General features: G+C 43.6%; 1 protein-coding gene across 1 annotated transcript in view; it reads left to right on the top strand.

The window, feature by feature from the left end:
- The window catches only part of LOC307077753 (proprotein convertase subtilisin/kexin type 5-like), a gene marked incomplete at its 3' end in the record, with an annotated part of 123938 nt that extends 109910 nt beyond the window's left edge, over positions 1–14028 (top strand). The window contains exons 30-36 of the mRNA XM_079739220.1: positions 2856–3092; positions 4346–4576; positions 7271–7448; positions 7561–7778; positions 12555–12655; positions 13058–13265; positions 13580–14028. Of these exons, the coding sequence (XP_079595346.1) occupies positions 2856–3092; positions 4346–4576; positions 7271–7448; positions 7561–7778; positions 12555–12655; positions 13058–13265; positions 13580–14028 (1622 nt within the window). The remainder of the gene's footprint in view (positions 1–2855; positions 3093–4345; positions 4577–7270; positions 7449–7560; positions 7779–12554; positions 12656–13057; positions 13266–13579) is intronic.
- Positions 14029–15345: the final 1317 nt, after the last annotated feature.

Raw genomic sequence — 15345 nt, forward strand, 5'->3', positions numbered from 1 at the left:
TCTGAGAAACGTCACTACATTGCGTCTGGACTAGTCAGACCGTGACCGTCAGTTGCTGTCATTGCCAGGACTCGGTGAGTCGAAGCCAACGGGATTAATTGACCACATGTTGGCGCTGGTGGGCAAGCATAAGCCTTGTTTTCTTTTCAAAGAGCTCTTCCTTCAACAACTGCCAGCATCGGTCAGGTTAGCCTTGGCAAGCACAGCTGTTCTAGACCTCTGGGCATTGGCTAGAGAGGTGGTCTCACTCCGCCACTAGGGGTGGATCTGCGCCCATGCCGCTCTCCACTTTCGGTTGTGCCTTTGGATAGCCTCACTTCCTACCAAAGGCCACAGCGGCCGCAGCCCTCAGCATGGATCCCCATGGCTGTGTTTAACCACGGCCAGTTGGGGGTGAAGGGCGGAGGTGCTGCCCACCATGCAGCTTCAGCGTGTCGGGGAACATTGGGCCGGTTTCACTAGCAGCCGTGAGGGCCGGCCATTCCAGCAGCATCCTTTTCAATACCCTGTCTGGACAGTGTTTTCTTTGCGATAGGGTGCCCAAGTGAGCGTTCAGCCCACCTCGCAGATCGATATCCGGGGAGGATGACAGGGGCTGTCACTGGAGGCTGCCAACGGCAGAAAGATCCAGACCTTTGGGCAGACGGTTCTCCTTGGATTTCATCATGGGCAATGGTGAGGCCCCTGCTCGGTGCAGACTTCCTTTGTGCCATAGGCCTGGTGGATGTATAGAACCACCGCCTCATCCACGGCAAGGATTTTGGATTCCTACCCTGCGTCCTCATTGCGTTCTCCACAACAGCATCGTCCAGCGCACTCACAGTGTCCGACGGGTTTTCCCGCCTGCGTGGGGAGTTCCCTGACCTCGCCGTGCCATGTTTTCCACTCCTGTGACAAAACAAGGGGTGAACACCACATTCCCACAACAGGCCCTCCGTTCCCGACCCACACCTGGCGACTCGACGCAGCAAACATGCCACTGCAAAGGCCAAGTTCAGGAAGTGCATAGGAATGGTCAAACAGCCCTTGGGCTTGTCCCCTGCACGTGGTGCCATACTCAGACGGCTGCTATTGGCTGTGTGGCGATTACTGCCTTCTCAAAGACTCCACCATTCCAGACCAGTATCCAGTCCCAAATATCCAGGATTTTGCCGCCCGGCTGGCTGGACAGGTTGTGTTCTCCAAGGTCGACCTGGTCCAGGGCTATCACTGTAATAAATCAGGGAATGTCCAAACAGATAGAGTTGGATAGAGTGTCACTTTACTTACACGCGTGTCTCTGCCGTAAACAGGTATAGCTACCTCCTGCATGTGACGTCACCATCGTACGCGTTATAGTTATAATGATACTATGACAATAACCAAGTACCTGTTCAGTGCACAGGCGTATAATGGATTCCATCCTGAGGGACCTCAACATCCTGTTCGTCTACCAGGACTACATCCTCATCGCCAGCAGGAGGGAGAGTCTGTCCCACCGTTGTTTCCCTTTTGAACGCCTCAACAAGCACACTCTCATTGTGACCCCAGCCAAGTGCCAGTTCAAGCGGTCATCCATCGACTTTCTGGGGCATCACATCCCCAGGGACGGAGCTACGCCAATGCCTTTGAAGGTGGTCGCTGTGGCAGATTTCCCTCAGCACCGCAGGACCAGGGCTCTCTAGGAATGGTCTTCTAATACGGCAGGGTCGTCGCCCGTGCCGCTGACCTCATGTTGCCTCTGTACAAGGCCCTTTAAGGTAAAGCTGCTGAGGATGCTGTTGCCTGGTTGTAGGAGATGCTCAAGGCGTTCTCAGACGCTAAAGGGACGAACGCGACCATGCTGGCCCATCCGTGCCTCGGCGCGCCCACCGCCCTCACGACCAACGCATCACATAACGCAGTCGGCACCGTCAACCATTAGCTGCTCGATGGTGTCTGGCAACCACTCGCATTTTTCAGCCGACAGCTCCGCCCAACAACAGGGAAAACATTGTGCTTTTGACGGCGTGCTCCTCAAACTCTACCTTGCTCTACACCATTCCCCTTTCCTGCTGGAAGCCCGCCCATTCACACCGTTTTTCAACCACAAGCCCCAAGGTCGCTGAGCCTTGGTCCAACCGCCAGCAGAGGCGCCTCGCTTATGTCTCGGAGTTCACCACAGACATCAGACATGTTGCTGGTAATTGCAATGCCATGGCGGCCTGCCTCTTCTGAGCCGGTGATGCGTGCATTTAGACATTGACTACGCAAAGATGGCTGCTGACCAGACCTCTGACCAGGAAGTCCAGGCCAACAGGACAGCCATCACGAGTCTGCAGTTGTCTGACGTCCAGTTCGACGGTGCTATGAACTTGTCTGTTTTAATCAGGCATTTCCATAGATCATGAATATCTAAATCTTTTTCATTTTAAGCTATGATTCTGAAAAAGATTTTTAAAGATTCTTCAAAATTGTCACAGTACATCAAATTCTATCCTGACGGTCCCCCTTATTGGTCCCAATGGCAAAAATGTATGCCAAGTTTCAGAAATGTTCAAACTCTTTCGAGGCCTAAGTTAGACCTAGGTCTGACAAATTTGAAAACATTTTACCCCTCGAGATATGGGCCTCTAAATCAAAAAATTATAATAAAACCTAGAATAATAATAGGTATCCACAGATACACTGTGAATACTAAACAACATGTTGAATAAAAGGGAAGAGAGGGCATTCATCCCAGCCCTGTTCTAAGCATTAGCAGGTGCTGCAAAACAATAATAATAACATAAAGAGTAGGTTATGAATATCATCAATCACAGACGGAGCATTCAACACCTTGCAGAATGTCCTGACTTTGTAGTTATAGCTGACCCAACTCTCCGCTCTGTTCCCAGAATGTGCCGAGTTCTTCTTCCTGCACCAGGACACGTGTGTAGGCGCCTGTCCTGGTGGATATTATGCCAGCGAGCAGGAGTGCATGCATTGCCATGGCAACTGCGCCTCGTGTAATGGGCCGGACTCGGACGACTGCACATTGTGCCAGAACCCCAAGGCTGTGCGTTACAGCGGAGAGTGTCTGAATCAATGTCCCTTGCGTACCTACTATGATCAGCACACCGAAGAATGCCATGGTAAGAGAATAGGACCCAATGATTCCCAATTAATCATTTGGTTAATTAGGAATAGAACCCAATTATTATATTCAAACAGTCCACATCTGTTCGGCATCCCTGGGTGAGGTGTCCTCTGCTAAATGCTCCTTAATGACCTGTGTTTGTATTCAACACATCTGGCTGAACAGTCTGAGACACTTCCCCATTGTAACCAGCGTGCAGATACACCTCCCTCACCATGCAGATACACCTCCCTGACCATGGAGATACAGCTCCCTCACTCACCATGCAGATACACCTCCCTGACCATGCAGATACACCTCCCTGACCATGGAGATACAGCTCCCTCACTCACCATGCAGATACACCTCCCTCAGCATGCAGATACACCTCCCTCCCTCACCATGCAGATTCACCTCCCTCCCTCACCATGCAGATACACTTCCCTGACCATGCAGATACACCTCCCTCACCATGCAGATTCACCTCCCTGACCATGGAGATACAACTCCCTCACTCAGCATGCAGATACACCTCCCTCACTCACCATGCAGATACACCTCCCTGACCATGCAGATACAACTCCCTCACTCAGCATGCAGATACACCTCCCTCACTCAGCATGCAGATACACCTCCCTCCCTCAGCATGCAGATACACCTCCCTCCCTCAGCATGCAGATACACCTCCCTCCCTCACCATGCAAATACACCTCCCTCGCCATGCAGATTCACCTCCCTCACCATGCAGATATACCTCCCTCACTATGCAGATACACCTCCCTCCCTCACCATGCAGATACACCTTCCTCCCTCAGGACGCAGGTATACCCATCATGGTCATTAAACATTCAGTGGACCATTGTACTTGGACATTTGAGACAGGTTTCAACATGCACTTGTTTGTTGCTTTGTACTTGTATTTTGTCTCACATGTCTTAATGCACTGTAACCTTATCTTTGTCACTTTAGATGAAAGAGCTTTTATAGAGACAAGGAAATAACAGGAAGTGATGATGATAAATATGAATAGTATCTAGATGATTTAAGGATTGTTACATATTTACGTGACTATCAATAATGTGATCATCTTTGCTATATTGCATGTATTTCATATGGCTGCAGTGGCCATCTAAACTGTTGTTAATATGCTGCTCAAGTTGTATCACCTGTATCAAGGTGATATTTAACCTTAAATTGCATGTTCCGTTAGGTAACCATATCAACAAAAGGTTAAATACTCTTTTAAATGTCTCTATGTTGTTCACCCAGACTGCGCAGAGTCCTGTCTGACCTGCTCAGGCTACGAGTCCTCCTCCTGCCTGAGCTGTGAGGACAACAGACGTCTAGACGAGATGGGCCACTGTGTGTGGTACAGCCAGTGCTCCGTGCACACCTACATGGATGAGAAAGGCCAGTGCCTGCTGTGTGACCCACTCTGCCACCGCTGCTCAGGGCCTGGGAAGGGCTGCTGCCTCAACTGCGCTACTCTCTTTCTTCTGAGTAAGCACCAACAACTCACTTAAAATACCCTAGCATGTTAGAAGGCGCAAGAATACGATTTGACACATTTTGGAGACACTCCCTGAGATATTTCTCATATTTCATTTCGCAGGCCTGGACAATAAAAGGTGCAAACGGCGGTTTCAGCAAAGCTGAAAGTGTTTCCGTAGTGTAGCTGAATAATTGTTCATATTTCAACCCCAGTCACACAGTCAGTGTGATTGCTGTTTGTCACACAGTCAGCTATAAACAACGTATTTCCTAAGTTTTGCAATCTATAATTACTGCATACTAACATTAATTTCACACACAAAATAATACTCACGCAAGAAAAATCATAGAATAAAAGTCACCACCAATATAATTATATTCGAACATGTTTTTATATTGTATCACAGAACAATTACAATGACTCTGAATAAAACCAAATGGTGATAACAGATGAGATCCTTCCAACCGTGGGATACAACATTTACGGAACACATACAGTATGACCTTATTCAAATAATTACATTTTAACATGTTTTTTTATCGTATCATAGAACAATGACTCTGAATGTGTCCCGATGTGTCAGACCTTTCTCCGAAATGTGTCCGAAATGTCTCAAGGAATGTCTCTGAAATGTATCTGACTTTTAGTAAGACCGAGCTGTCTGTCGAGCTGCGCATTCCGCGCTTTGACTTGTGTCAAGACCAGTGTTGGGCAAGTTGCTTTAAATTAGTAACTTAGTTACAGTTACTAGTTACTTCTTTCAAAAGTAACTCAGTTACTTCTTTCAAAAGTAACTCAGTTACTTTTTTCAAAAGTAACTCAGTTACTTTAAGTTACTTGTTGCTTTCAAGGTAACTAGTTACTAGGGAAAGTAACTTTTTTGTTCTTCTAAATTATCTTATTAATGTGTTAATGTGGCAAAGGATCTCCCTAACTGGATAGCTAGGGAGGCTGCCAGTCCTCTGGCTTGCTTACATGTAAGTCCTATCGTACCACAAGCACAATGCGCCACCTAGTGACCTGAATGTGCCATAGCAGTGTAGTAGTGTGAGTGCAAATAAATGAAATATTTCCATTGTTTCCAACTGTTTCCAACCCTCTACAAATGCACAAACATTATTTTGGGGTTGATGTGGCATAGCGTTCGACAAAACTGTAAAATTTGATCATTGTACCCAGTATCACTATGATGAAGCAGTGGATCAACAAAACACAACATACAGTATGTTTTTAAACTTTTGATATATTTATGGCATATTTATTGTAGCCATTGAAACAGGTACAAAGTATAGTTTTGGCAGTGCAAAAATGAAACTGTGCCTCAGACCATTTAGCAACTGTAGGAATCAATAATAGTGCAAAACTGATACAATAGATGTTTACAATGTAAACACAGTGAGGTTTATCCGTTCTTTGTTAACCTTAACTCAAAACAGCTAACTCCACCAACTGGAAACCTCATCATCAATAATGATTGGCAAACTTAAAAGTATTTTCAGCCTCACAAAGAGAAACTAAATAAACATAAAGTACTTTCAGCCTCACATAGTTAATGTTTAACAAAAATAATATTTCCTCCACTCTGGCCGTTTAGATAAATAAAACAACTGATGAAATCAATAATGGAGGATAATGTGCTTTAGTAGTCTACGTTAGTATGTCTATGTCTATATCAGTCTTTGTCCATACATCTCCATCATTTGTTTAGCTGTGTCTGGGTTACAGACTGTGCAACAGGCTTTGTAAAATCAAGCTTTCGTTGTTTGGCTGGAGTCGCTTCTCCTTTAGCGTCGGCGGAGCTGACGTTAGCAGCAGCATCACCTGTGTTACCTTCAGGGTCTTTTTCAACTAGCTTGGTAGATGCGTGTTGTTTCTGAAGATGTTTCATCAGATTAGAATTGCTAGTTTTTTATGTGGCTAGAGTTTGCGAACCTCCACATAGATGACAGGTCACCAAAATATTCCTTAAGTCTTTGACCGTCAGAAAGGAAAAATAATGTGCATATTTCCATGAGAGAAATACAACGCCTGGACTGTCGTCGACTGCCGCCATTGCTTTAATTCATTTACTTGCGCGTCGCTGCTCCACGTGACTCACGTTCGCTTCACGTCCACCACGGAAACTAGTTCTGGGTTATGCACGTGAAGTAACGAGTAACGAGCCTGTTTAAATCGCAGTAACGATAAACGCGTTACTGATTTTGACAAAGTAATTAGTTACAGTGCTCATTACCGCAAAAGTAACGTAGTTACTGTAACGCGTTAGTCCCAACACTGGTCAAGACCAATCCGCCATCCGATGTCCTGCCCAAATTGCTGGGATATTCCTCCAGACTCCCTTGTTTAACTGAATTTTCCCAAAAGAGATTGGACATCAGGGCTAAGTCTGAGTTACACAGGGTATCATCTGGCCCACACACATTTCTTTCAGAAAACGGATTTGAAAACGAAAGTTCTTCGTCAAAATGTTTCCACAGTAAGCCAAGCTCGTTAAAGAGAATCCAAAGAAGCTAAAGTTTATATATATATATATATTTTTTTTTGCATTATGTTTTATTACATTTTTATGTATAATATAATGTATGTTTATTTCCTAGTAGCATTTCTGCTCTGTTAAAAAAAGCCAAAAGAGCTTTAACAACTTTTGCTAATCCATAAATTTAAGAAATCCCGAATTTATTCATTTTTCCTTTGTCTGTCAGACAACACCTGTATTGAGGAGTGTCCTGCTGGTTACTACGGAGATAGAGAGGAGCTGGCGTGCAAGCGATGTCACGAGAGCTGTGGGTCGTGTGTGGGACGACACAGTGTAGAGTGTGTGACCTGTAAACCCGGCCAGTTCTACCAGGGACAGAGCTGTGTGGAGAGCTGCTCAGAGGGGTGAGAGCACCAACACTGTACAACGCTCACTCACTCACTCACTCACTCACTCTCTTCTTCAGTATCCATATGCATGTTCAACAGCATGATCCCTTGTTCCTGTCCTCTCCAGTCATTACAGCAACACCACCTCTGGGTTCTGTGAGCGCTGTGAGCCGTCCTGCAGCCGTTGTTCTGGGCCCAGTAACCACCACTGTCTGGGCTGCCGGGAGGACTACTGGTATCACACACAGTCGGGGAGGTGTCTGAAGGCCTGTCCCCTTGGTTACTACCATGACACCTTGTCCAAAACATGCCACAAGTGCCACCCTAGCTGCAACACCTGCAAGGGTACCTGCTACTGTGCTATTAACACTTTAACACATTAAGGGGGGGTAAATATAGCAAGTAAATATAGTAAATATATAATATGACACGACTCTTCTCAATGCCGTGGAACGCGCCGTTCACTTGCATGGGCCCTTCACAACAACGGCAGCGTCTTCGGTTGCTAAGCGACGTCAACGTCTTTGGCTAACTATTTCTCTGCTGAGAAATAGACACCTTGTGAAGTTATTTTTTCGTTTGGCAAGTAGCCGCTCATTATCGAAAATAGGCCCCTTCAGGTCGAAGCAAGACACCTCCGTTTCGCATCGGTGGCCGGTTCGCCCTACCTGGGGTTATTTTCCTGATAATGACCGGCGTTCTATTATCCCTTACTTAAAGCAATATTAATCTGTATGTGGAAGGAAAAATAGCTTTATTTGTAATTACAATATTATGCTGCTGTATTTTCAGAGACCCCCAGAGATATTTGAGTTTGCTGCTTTCATGGGAGCCAGACCTCTCTCTATGATAGCTCAGCTCCCACTGGCTCCCACCTAACTCAAACCCTGGGAACACCTGAGGGAAGATCACATAATTGTGCTTTTACAAGCCAGTTTGGTTTGTGTAGTCAAGATCGCAGCCTATGTTTTTTATTTTGTAATGCTTTTGCTCTAATTTTATTGTGATTCATTACACATATCACTGCCATACCACCCTGAACACGCCCGATCTCGTCTGATCCGGGTAGGGCCTGGTTAGTTCTTGGATGGGAGACCGCCTTGGAATATCAGGTGCTGTAAGTGGTGACGGGTGGTGGCCAATAGTTGGCACTCTTCCCTCTGGCCCCTTCCCTCATCAATCCCGATGCCCCAGTGCAGTGACGGGGACACTGTGCTGTGGAAGGTGCCGTCGTTCGGAGGAGACGTAAAATCGAGGTCCGACTCACCGAGGTCATAAAAGATCCCAGGGCACTTATCGCAAAGAGTAGGGGTTTCCCCGGTGTCCTGGCCCAACCAGGCTAATTCAATCTGCCCCCCCTAATAATCCTCCTGTACAATTGGCTGACTCATTAATTCCCTCACTCTCCACCTCAAGCTGGTGTGTGATGAGCGTTCTGGCATAGATTGGCTGCCGTGCATCACCCAAGTGGGTGCTACACACTGGTGGTGGTGAGTTAGGTCCCCCCTTCACTGTAAGCGTCTTTGGGTCATTGAAAAGCGCTATATAAATATAATGAATTATTATTATTATTATGTTTGCATATTAGTAAGTACAAATAATAACAGTTCTTATTATTGTTTTATTATTATTAGGGGTCCTACAATATCCGTAGGAACCCTATTGTATTTGTTTAAATTATTTATTAATTTTGACAAATTCAGCCATATATCAAAAACTACATGGTCAAAAGTTGCATAAATTATAATAAGCAGTTGAAGTGTAACATACTCAACAGGCTGACTTTTCCACTAGAAAACTACAACATGCAGGAAATTGTATCAAACTTTCAAGGTGCAACCCTCAAGGTCAGACCACTTAGATTTGATGCAATGACTACAATTGACCAAAACACTCACACAATAACTGCTTTGGTGCTGGAGGTGGTAAAGGCTTCAAACTTGGCACACATGTACCAGGTGACAGTGAGACTATATGGTCTTTAATATATAATAATAAGCCCAAAGACGAAAATATATGCATATCTAAACAGCTTTACAACACGTTTTATCAGCTATAATTTTGCATCAAAACCCCGTAGGCTCAGCTGTCAAAGATGGCTACTGAGAGGAGATTCCATAGTATACCCATGCACATTTTTTTGTCTAGATCTGAAAAAAAGCATTTGTTGAAGTTTGTCTATCTAAACGGCAGCTTCTCCAACGTAGGCTGGGCCTTACACTGGGCGGTACACACGTCATTTCGCAAACGTCTGTTTGACAGTGGGAGCTAACCCCGGTAAAACAAGGCATACCAATGACAAATTTTACCATATTTACCATGCTCAGCATACATCCACGTAAGGAAGAAGTCTCTTTCTAAGAATATAGTATAATCTGCCCTTGACAACATACATGTCCATGTGGTGTAGAGGTACAGTGTCGGCAACATGACCATGTGGTCGCCGCTTCGAATCTGACCTCAACCAAACATACTATGAGATACGTGGAGAAATCAAATGTTGTTTACTGTGATGTATTCATTAGGCCACAGCCACCATGCCCGCCATATTGTAGGACCCTGTTAACGTTGTTTCTGTAACCATATTGTTTCTGTACGTTTTTTTTTTCCTCAAATTCTGTAAAAGTCATAATGCAGCCTTTACCGTAAGTCGAAAAACTCTGGATATTTTACACCTCCCAAAAATGGTACTGCACCCAAAGGTGGCGCTATTGTAAAAAATCATGAATTAGGCTTACTTCTCCTCACCAGATTGACCTGGCCTCAAAATATAAATTTTCTTTCATAATATTAATCTCTAGAATCAGATGCATCTATCTAACCCTGTTTACTTTTCCCACAATATCATATTAAAGCCAAACATGATAAAAAGATTCACAGGCTACAAAAATAATCAAAAATTCAGCAAAATCGCTACATAAAATCTTTAGACCAAGCCTCACAAAAATCATCGAACAGAATTTGTTTTATTTAGTTCCATTTTAAGGAATATTGGCCAATAAAGTTGGAGCAGTTAGCCCATTTTTCTTATATGACCATTTTGTTATTGTATAAAAAAACATACAACTATTATTAGGTGGATACCAATACCCCCCACTACCCATGAACCCAAATTGTGGTACTGCACCCAAAGGTGGCGCTATTTAAAAAAATATGAACTAGCATTATCTCTCCTTACCAGATTGACCTGGACTCAAAATTCTTTCATCATATAAATCTCTAAAATCAGATGCATCTTTTCACCCTGGTCTTATCCCCTAAAAATGTTTACTTTTCCCACAATTTCATATTCAAGCCAAACATGATAAAAAAGATTCACAGGCTACAAAAATAATCAAAAATTGAGCAAAATTGCCACATAAAATCTTTAGACCAAGCCTCACAAAAATCATCAAACAGAATTTGTTTTATTTAGTTTCATTTGAGAAATATTGGTCAATAAAGTTGGCGCAATTAGCCCATTTTTCTTATATGACCATTTTGTTATTGTATAAAAAAACATACGACTATTATTAGGTGGATACCAATACCCCCCACTACCCATGAACCCAAATTGTGGTACTGCACCCAAAGGTGGCGCTATTTAAAAAAAAATATGAACTAGCATTATTTCTCCTTACCAGATTGACCTGGACTCAAAATTCTTTCATCATATAAATCTCTAAAATCAGATGCATCTTTTTCACCCTGGTCTTATGCCCTAAAAATGTTTACTTTTCCCACAATTTCATATTAAAGCCAAACATGATAAAAAAGATTCACAGGCTACAAAAATAATCAAAAATTCAGCAAAATCGCCACATAAAATCTTTAGACCAAGCCTCATAAAAATCATCAAACAGAATTTGTTTTATTTAGTTCCATTTGAGAAATATTGGCCAATAAAGTTGGAGCAGTTAGCCCATTTTTCTTATATGACCATTTTGTTATTGTATAAAAAAACATACGACTATTATTAGGTAGATACCAATACCCCCCACTACCCATGAACCAAAATTGTGGTACTGCACCAAAAGGTGGCGCTATTTAAAATTATTAAAAAATTATGAACTAGCATTATTTCTCCTTACCAGATTGAACTTGACTCAAAATTCTTTCATCATACAAATCTCTAAAATCAGATGCATCTTTTTACCCTGGTCTTCTGCTCTAAACCCATTTTGCCTATATGACAATTTTGTTTTCGTATAACTACCTTACGGCTATCATTAGGTGGATACCATTAACAGCGCAAATTTTCAGATCTGTACTCTTTTTAGAAAGCCCTTAATTCTCTTGTGAAATGTGTGCTTGGAGTTTTCTTGATGTTGTGGGCTTATCAATAGACATTTTCACCATGTGAATGAGGCTTACTGCGGTTCAGGAATGTCTGTGGCTCAATGGGGTAATGCCTTGTATTGGTGATCCTTAGGTTGAGGGTTCGAATCCTGATTAGAGCATTATGAACAAGCTGAACATGACATTGCCGCTCATTTAAGAAACATTGAACAGCACCTGAGATTCATCAGGCAATCAACATACCGGCTCATTAGTTTCCAAGAATCTGACTGCCAAGACACAGTATGGCATTAAGGGGAACTTCTTCGTTAACCATTTTTCCTTCATAATTAACTATTTATATTTCTTCCGTTAGTGTTCTTGCCTACAAATGTTTAATTTCCCCAGAATTTCAAAGATTTTTCAGGTATATGCTTTTAAGAAAGCCCTTAATTTACTTGTGTGATTATCAATAGATATTTTTTGACCATGTGAATGAGGCTGCAGTTCAGGTTTATAAGTGGCTCAATGGTATAATGCCTTGTACAGGTGATCCATAGGTTGAGAGTTCGAATCCCTATTAGAGCATTATGAACAAGCTGAACATGACATTTGGCCATTGCTCTGCAGCTCACCTGAAAGCCGAGGCACAGTATTGCATTAAGTGCAACATCTTTCCTTCATAATTAAATGTCATATTTGCATATCTTCCATTAGTGTGTTCTTGACTTTTAATTTTGCTCTGACCCCGTTAATCACCGCTTACGGTTATATTTATTATTAATTTAGGTCTATGGTCATGGTGTGTGATACAAATAATTCACCCCGTTGCAGTTCTGAAGAAGCTGATTTCTCTCTTTCCAGGTGAGGGCCCTCTCGCCTGTGAATCGTGTTACAAAGGATACGACTTCTTGGTTGGCATCTGTGAATCTCAATGTATGCTGGGTTTTTATGCTACACCCCAGGTAATCCACAGTGCATGTGTAAAATACTTTTCTTTTTAGATGTTCTCTTAAATGTAGTGACTATCCCTTACTGATGGCTAATCATTTCTGCCAAGCAGGTAGGTATCCGTTTTGCTTTCACTTCTGCTCAGGGGCTTTGAATCCACGATCCACGATTATGGAAGCGTTAGCTATAGCTACATATATCTAGCTAGATTAGTGTGGAAATCATTCCTCTGGTTCAAGCATGGTATCCAGTCACTCAATTGTTCCATTCAGTCCACCCACCAAGAAATCAGTTCCTGCTGCTCATTCCTGGTCTAAATCCTGAGGCCTCTGTATGTGTGTCAGGCAAGGTGATGCCCGGTAGGTGGGCCGCAGGGTATAGCACAAGGGAACGCTCTAACCTGCTTTCTTTCCAAGGAGTCCGCCCATTGGGAGCCCAACTGCCAGCCGTGTGAGCCCAGCTGTCTGAACTGCCGCGGCCCCGGCCAATGGAACTGCACCGTGTGTCCAAGCCTCCAGCTGCTGTCTGAGGACGGCCGCTGCATGTCCTGCTGCAGCAAGGAAACGCACAGCGACCGTAGGGAGCCCATACCGTACGAGTGTTGCGACTGCCAGGCCTCCATAGGTGCGGAAAGATGAGCAAACGCATGAACAAGTAGAGAAACAAATTATCCAGGGTTAGGGAGTTAGTTTGTCCAGAGAGAAAGGGTGTATATTAGGCCAATTAGCATTCCCTAATGATGCTGATGTACACACTACAGTTATCTGATACTGCTCGATCACGTTGACAGGATTTGGGGGGGATTTTTTTTGTTCATGTTGAAGTTGTCATTCTTTAGTGATATTGAATCTAATTTAATCTATTGTGATTCAAGCCCAGTGCCTTCTACCTCCCTCTTCGACAGCCCCTAACTGACATGCTTTATTTCTTTTCCTCAGTGGATTGTGTCCCAGGTTTCAACGTGGTGCCGAGGGGAGCCGAGGAGCTGGCAGGCAGCCGGGCCGGGCTCTGGGTGGCTCTCTGCGTCCTGCTGACCGGAGCCATTGGTGGGACGCTCTTCCTCCTCCTCCAGGCTCGCTCCAAAGCCCAGCCGGTGGTCAGAGCCCTCAAGGCCAAGGCCGGTGGCTACCAGAAACTGGATGGCCGGAGGGGGAGCTGGAGGCGGACTGCCGCCACCTCGTCCCTCGGACAGTACAGCGACCACATCATCCAGAGCGATGGTCGTGACGAAGAGGGCGGCGAGGAAGAGGATGAGGAAGAGGAGAACATTGTGTACATGGGCCAGGATGGGACAATGTACCGCAAGTTCAGGTACGGACCCCTGGACGAAGACGAGGAGGTTGAGCTGGAGTACGACGACGAGAGCTACTCCTTCAGATCCCCGTGATCGACCAATCTCCACCTCTTAGGAGGTTTAAAGGCTGCTGTAGGAAGGATGGGGGAGACATAAAGAGAGAGGAGAAGAAGAGATTAAGTGTTTGAGAATATAGAATCCCCCCAAAAAACTAAATAAAATAAAAAAATTGACTAGCTTACGGTATATTTACTTTGGTTTAAGATTCTACAGAGTCCTATATGGTGGAAGACCACCACATGCCGTGATGCATTTCGACTTTCTGATGCTCTATTGGTTAGAAATTAGCCAGGAGAGGCCCAGGCTCTCATAGCTGATGTATGGCAATGTAATTTCTGAAAAATAGTAGGTTCAACATTAAACACTATTGCAACTTGAGCCATTCAACTAATGGCCTAATTTAATCGTAAAAGATTATTTTTATATTTTATAATTTAACTTTTTTCTTACTCCACTCAATTCTTAATTTTCTGTTTTTCATCCAGGGGAATCTGGATGAAGTTTTTAAATGAAACCTGGTCTCAAATAGTATTATTAAATCTAATTTTGCACAAATATTTTATACAGGGGATAATGTGTGATAATATTTAGAGGGTATACATAGCATTTTAAATTATGTAACACTTGATGTTAACTTTATTAACATTGATAAACTGAACTACTGCATGATGTTATCAAATGAGAACAATCTATGGATTGCAGATAATATGGGTGGAACAGCTATAGAGCGGCAGATAATTCATAATTAAAATAAAAATTAAACATGTTTAGTATATCCAAGTCGCATTTACTGTCTTGAGTTGTTTGAATAAAAGGTTTGATATTATGGATTAACTAATGGCAAACATGTTCTCCATCCTTAACATGAAAACAATCCCCATTACAGCGAAAGACAATAACAAATGTCTATTGGTCATTGAAGAGTCAAACAAGACGCCTTGATGTTACAACATGAAGCTCAGTAACCCTTTCCCAGATCTAGGAATAAACACCTGACTACACTCCAGTGTTGTCCTCATTTACTACCGGAAACAGGTTTCTTATTCAGGCTATATGTTTCCAACCACAAATCATAAATGGATAAGAACCATAAGCGTCCAGATCCCTGTGCCTCTATAAATGTGACATTCAAAAATGGCCTTGTAGCGGTATCTCCCCGGTATTGTAATTCACTGTGTGTAAGGTGTATGGTGCGTGTCCCCTTTATGGAAGGGGGCGTTAGACTCACCTGGGGGTGCGACGCGTTATTTAAGGAACGCACCTCTGGCTGTGAGGGGGTTGTCTGTTTGAGGAAATAAATCTGTCGCTATATATTTTCACTTGCAACAAAGTCTCTGTCCTCATTTCTAC

This window comes from Pollachius pollachius (genome assembly GCF_949987615.1).
Source record: "Pollachius pollachius genome assembly, chromosome: 1".
NCBI lineage: Eukaryota > Metazoa > Chordata > Actinopteri > Gadiformes > Gadidae > Pollachius > Pollachius pollachius.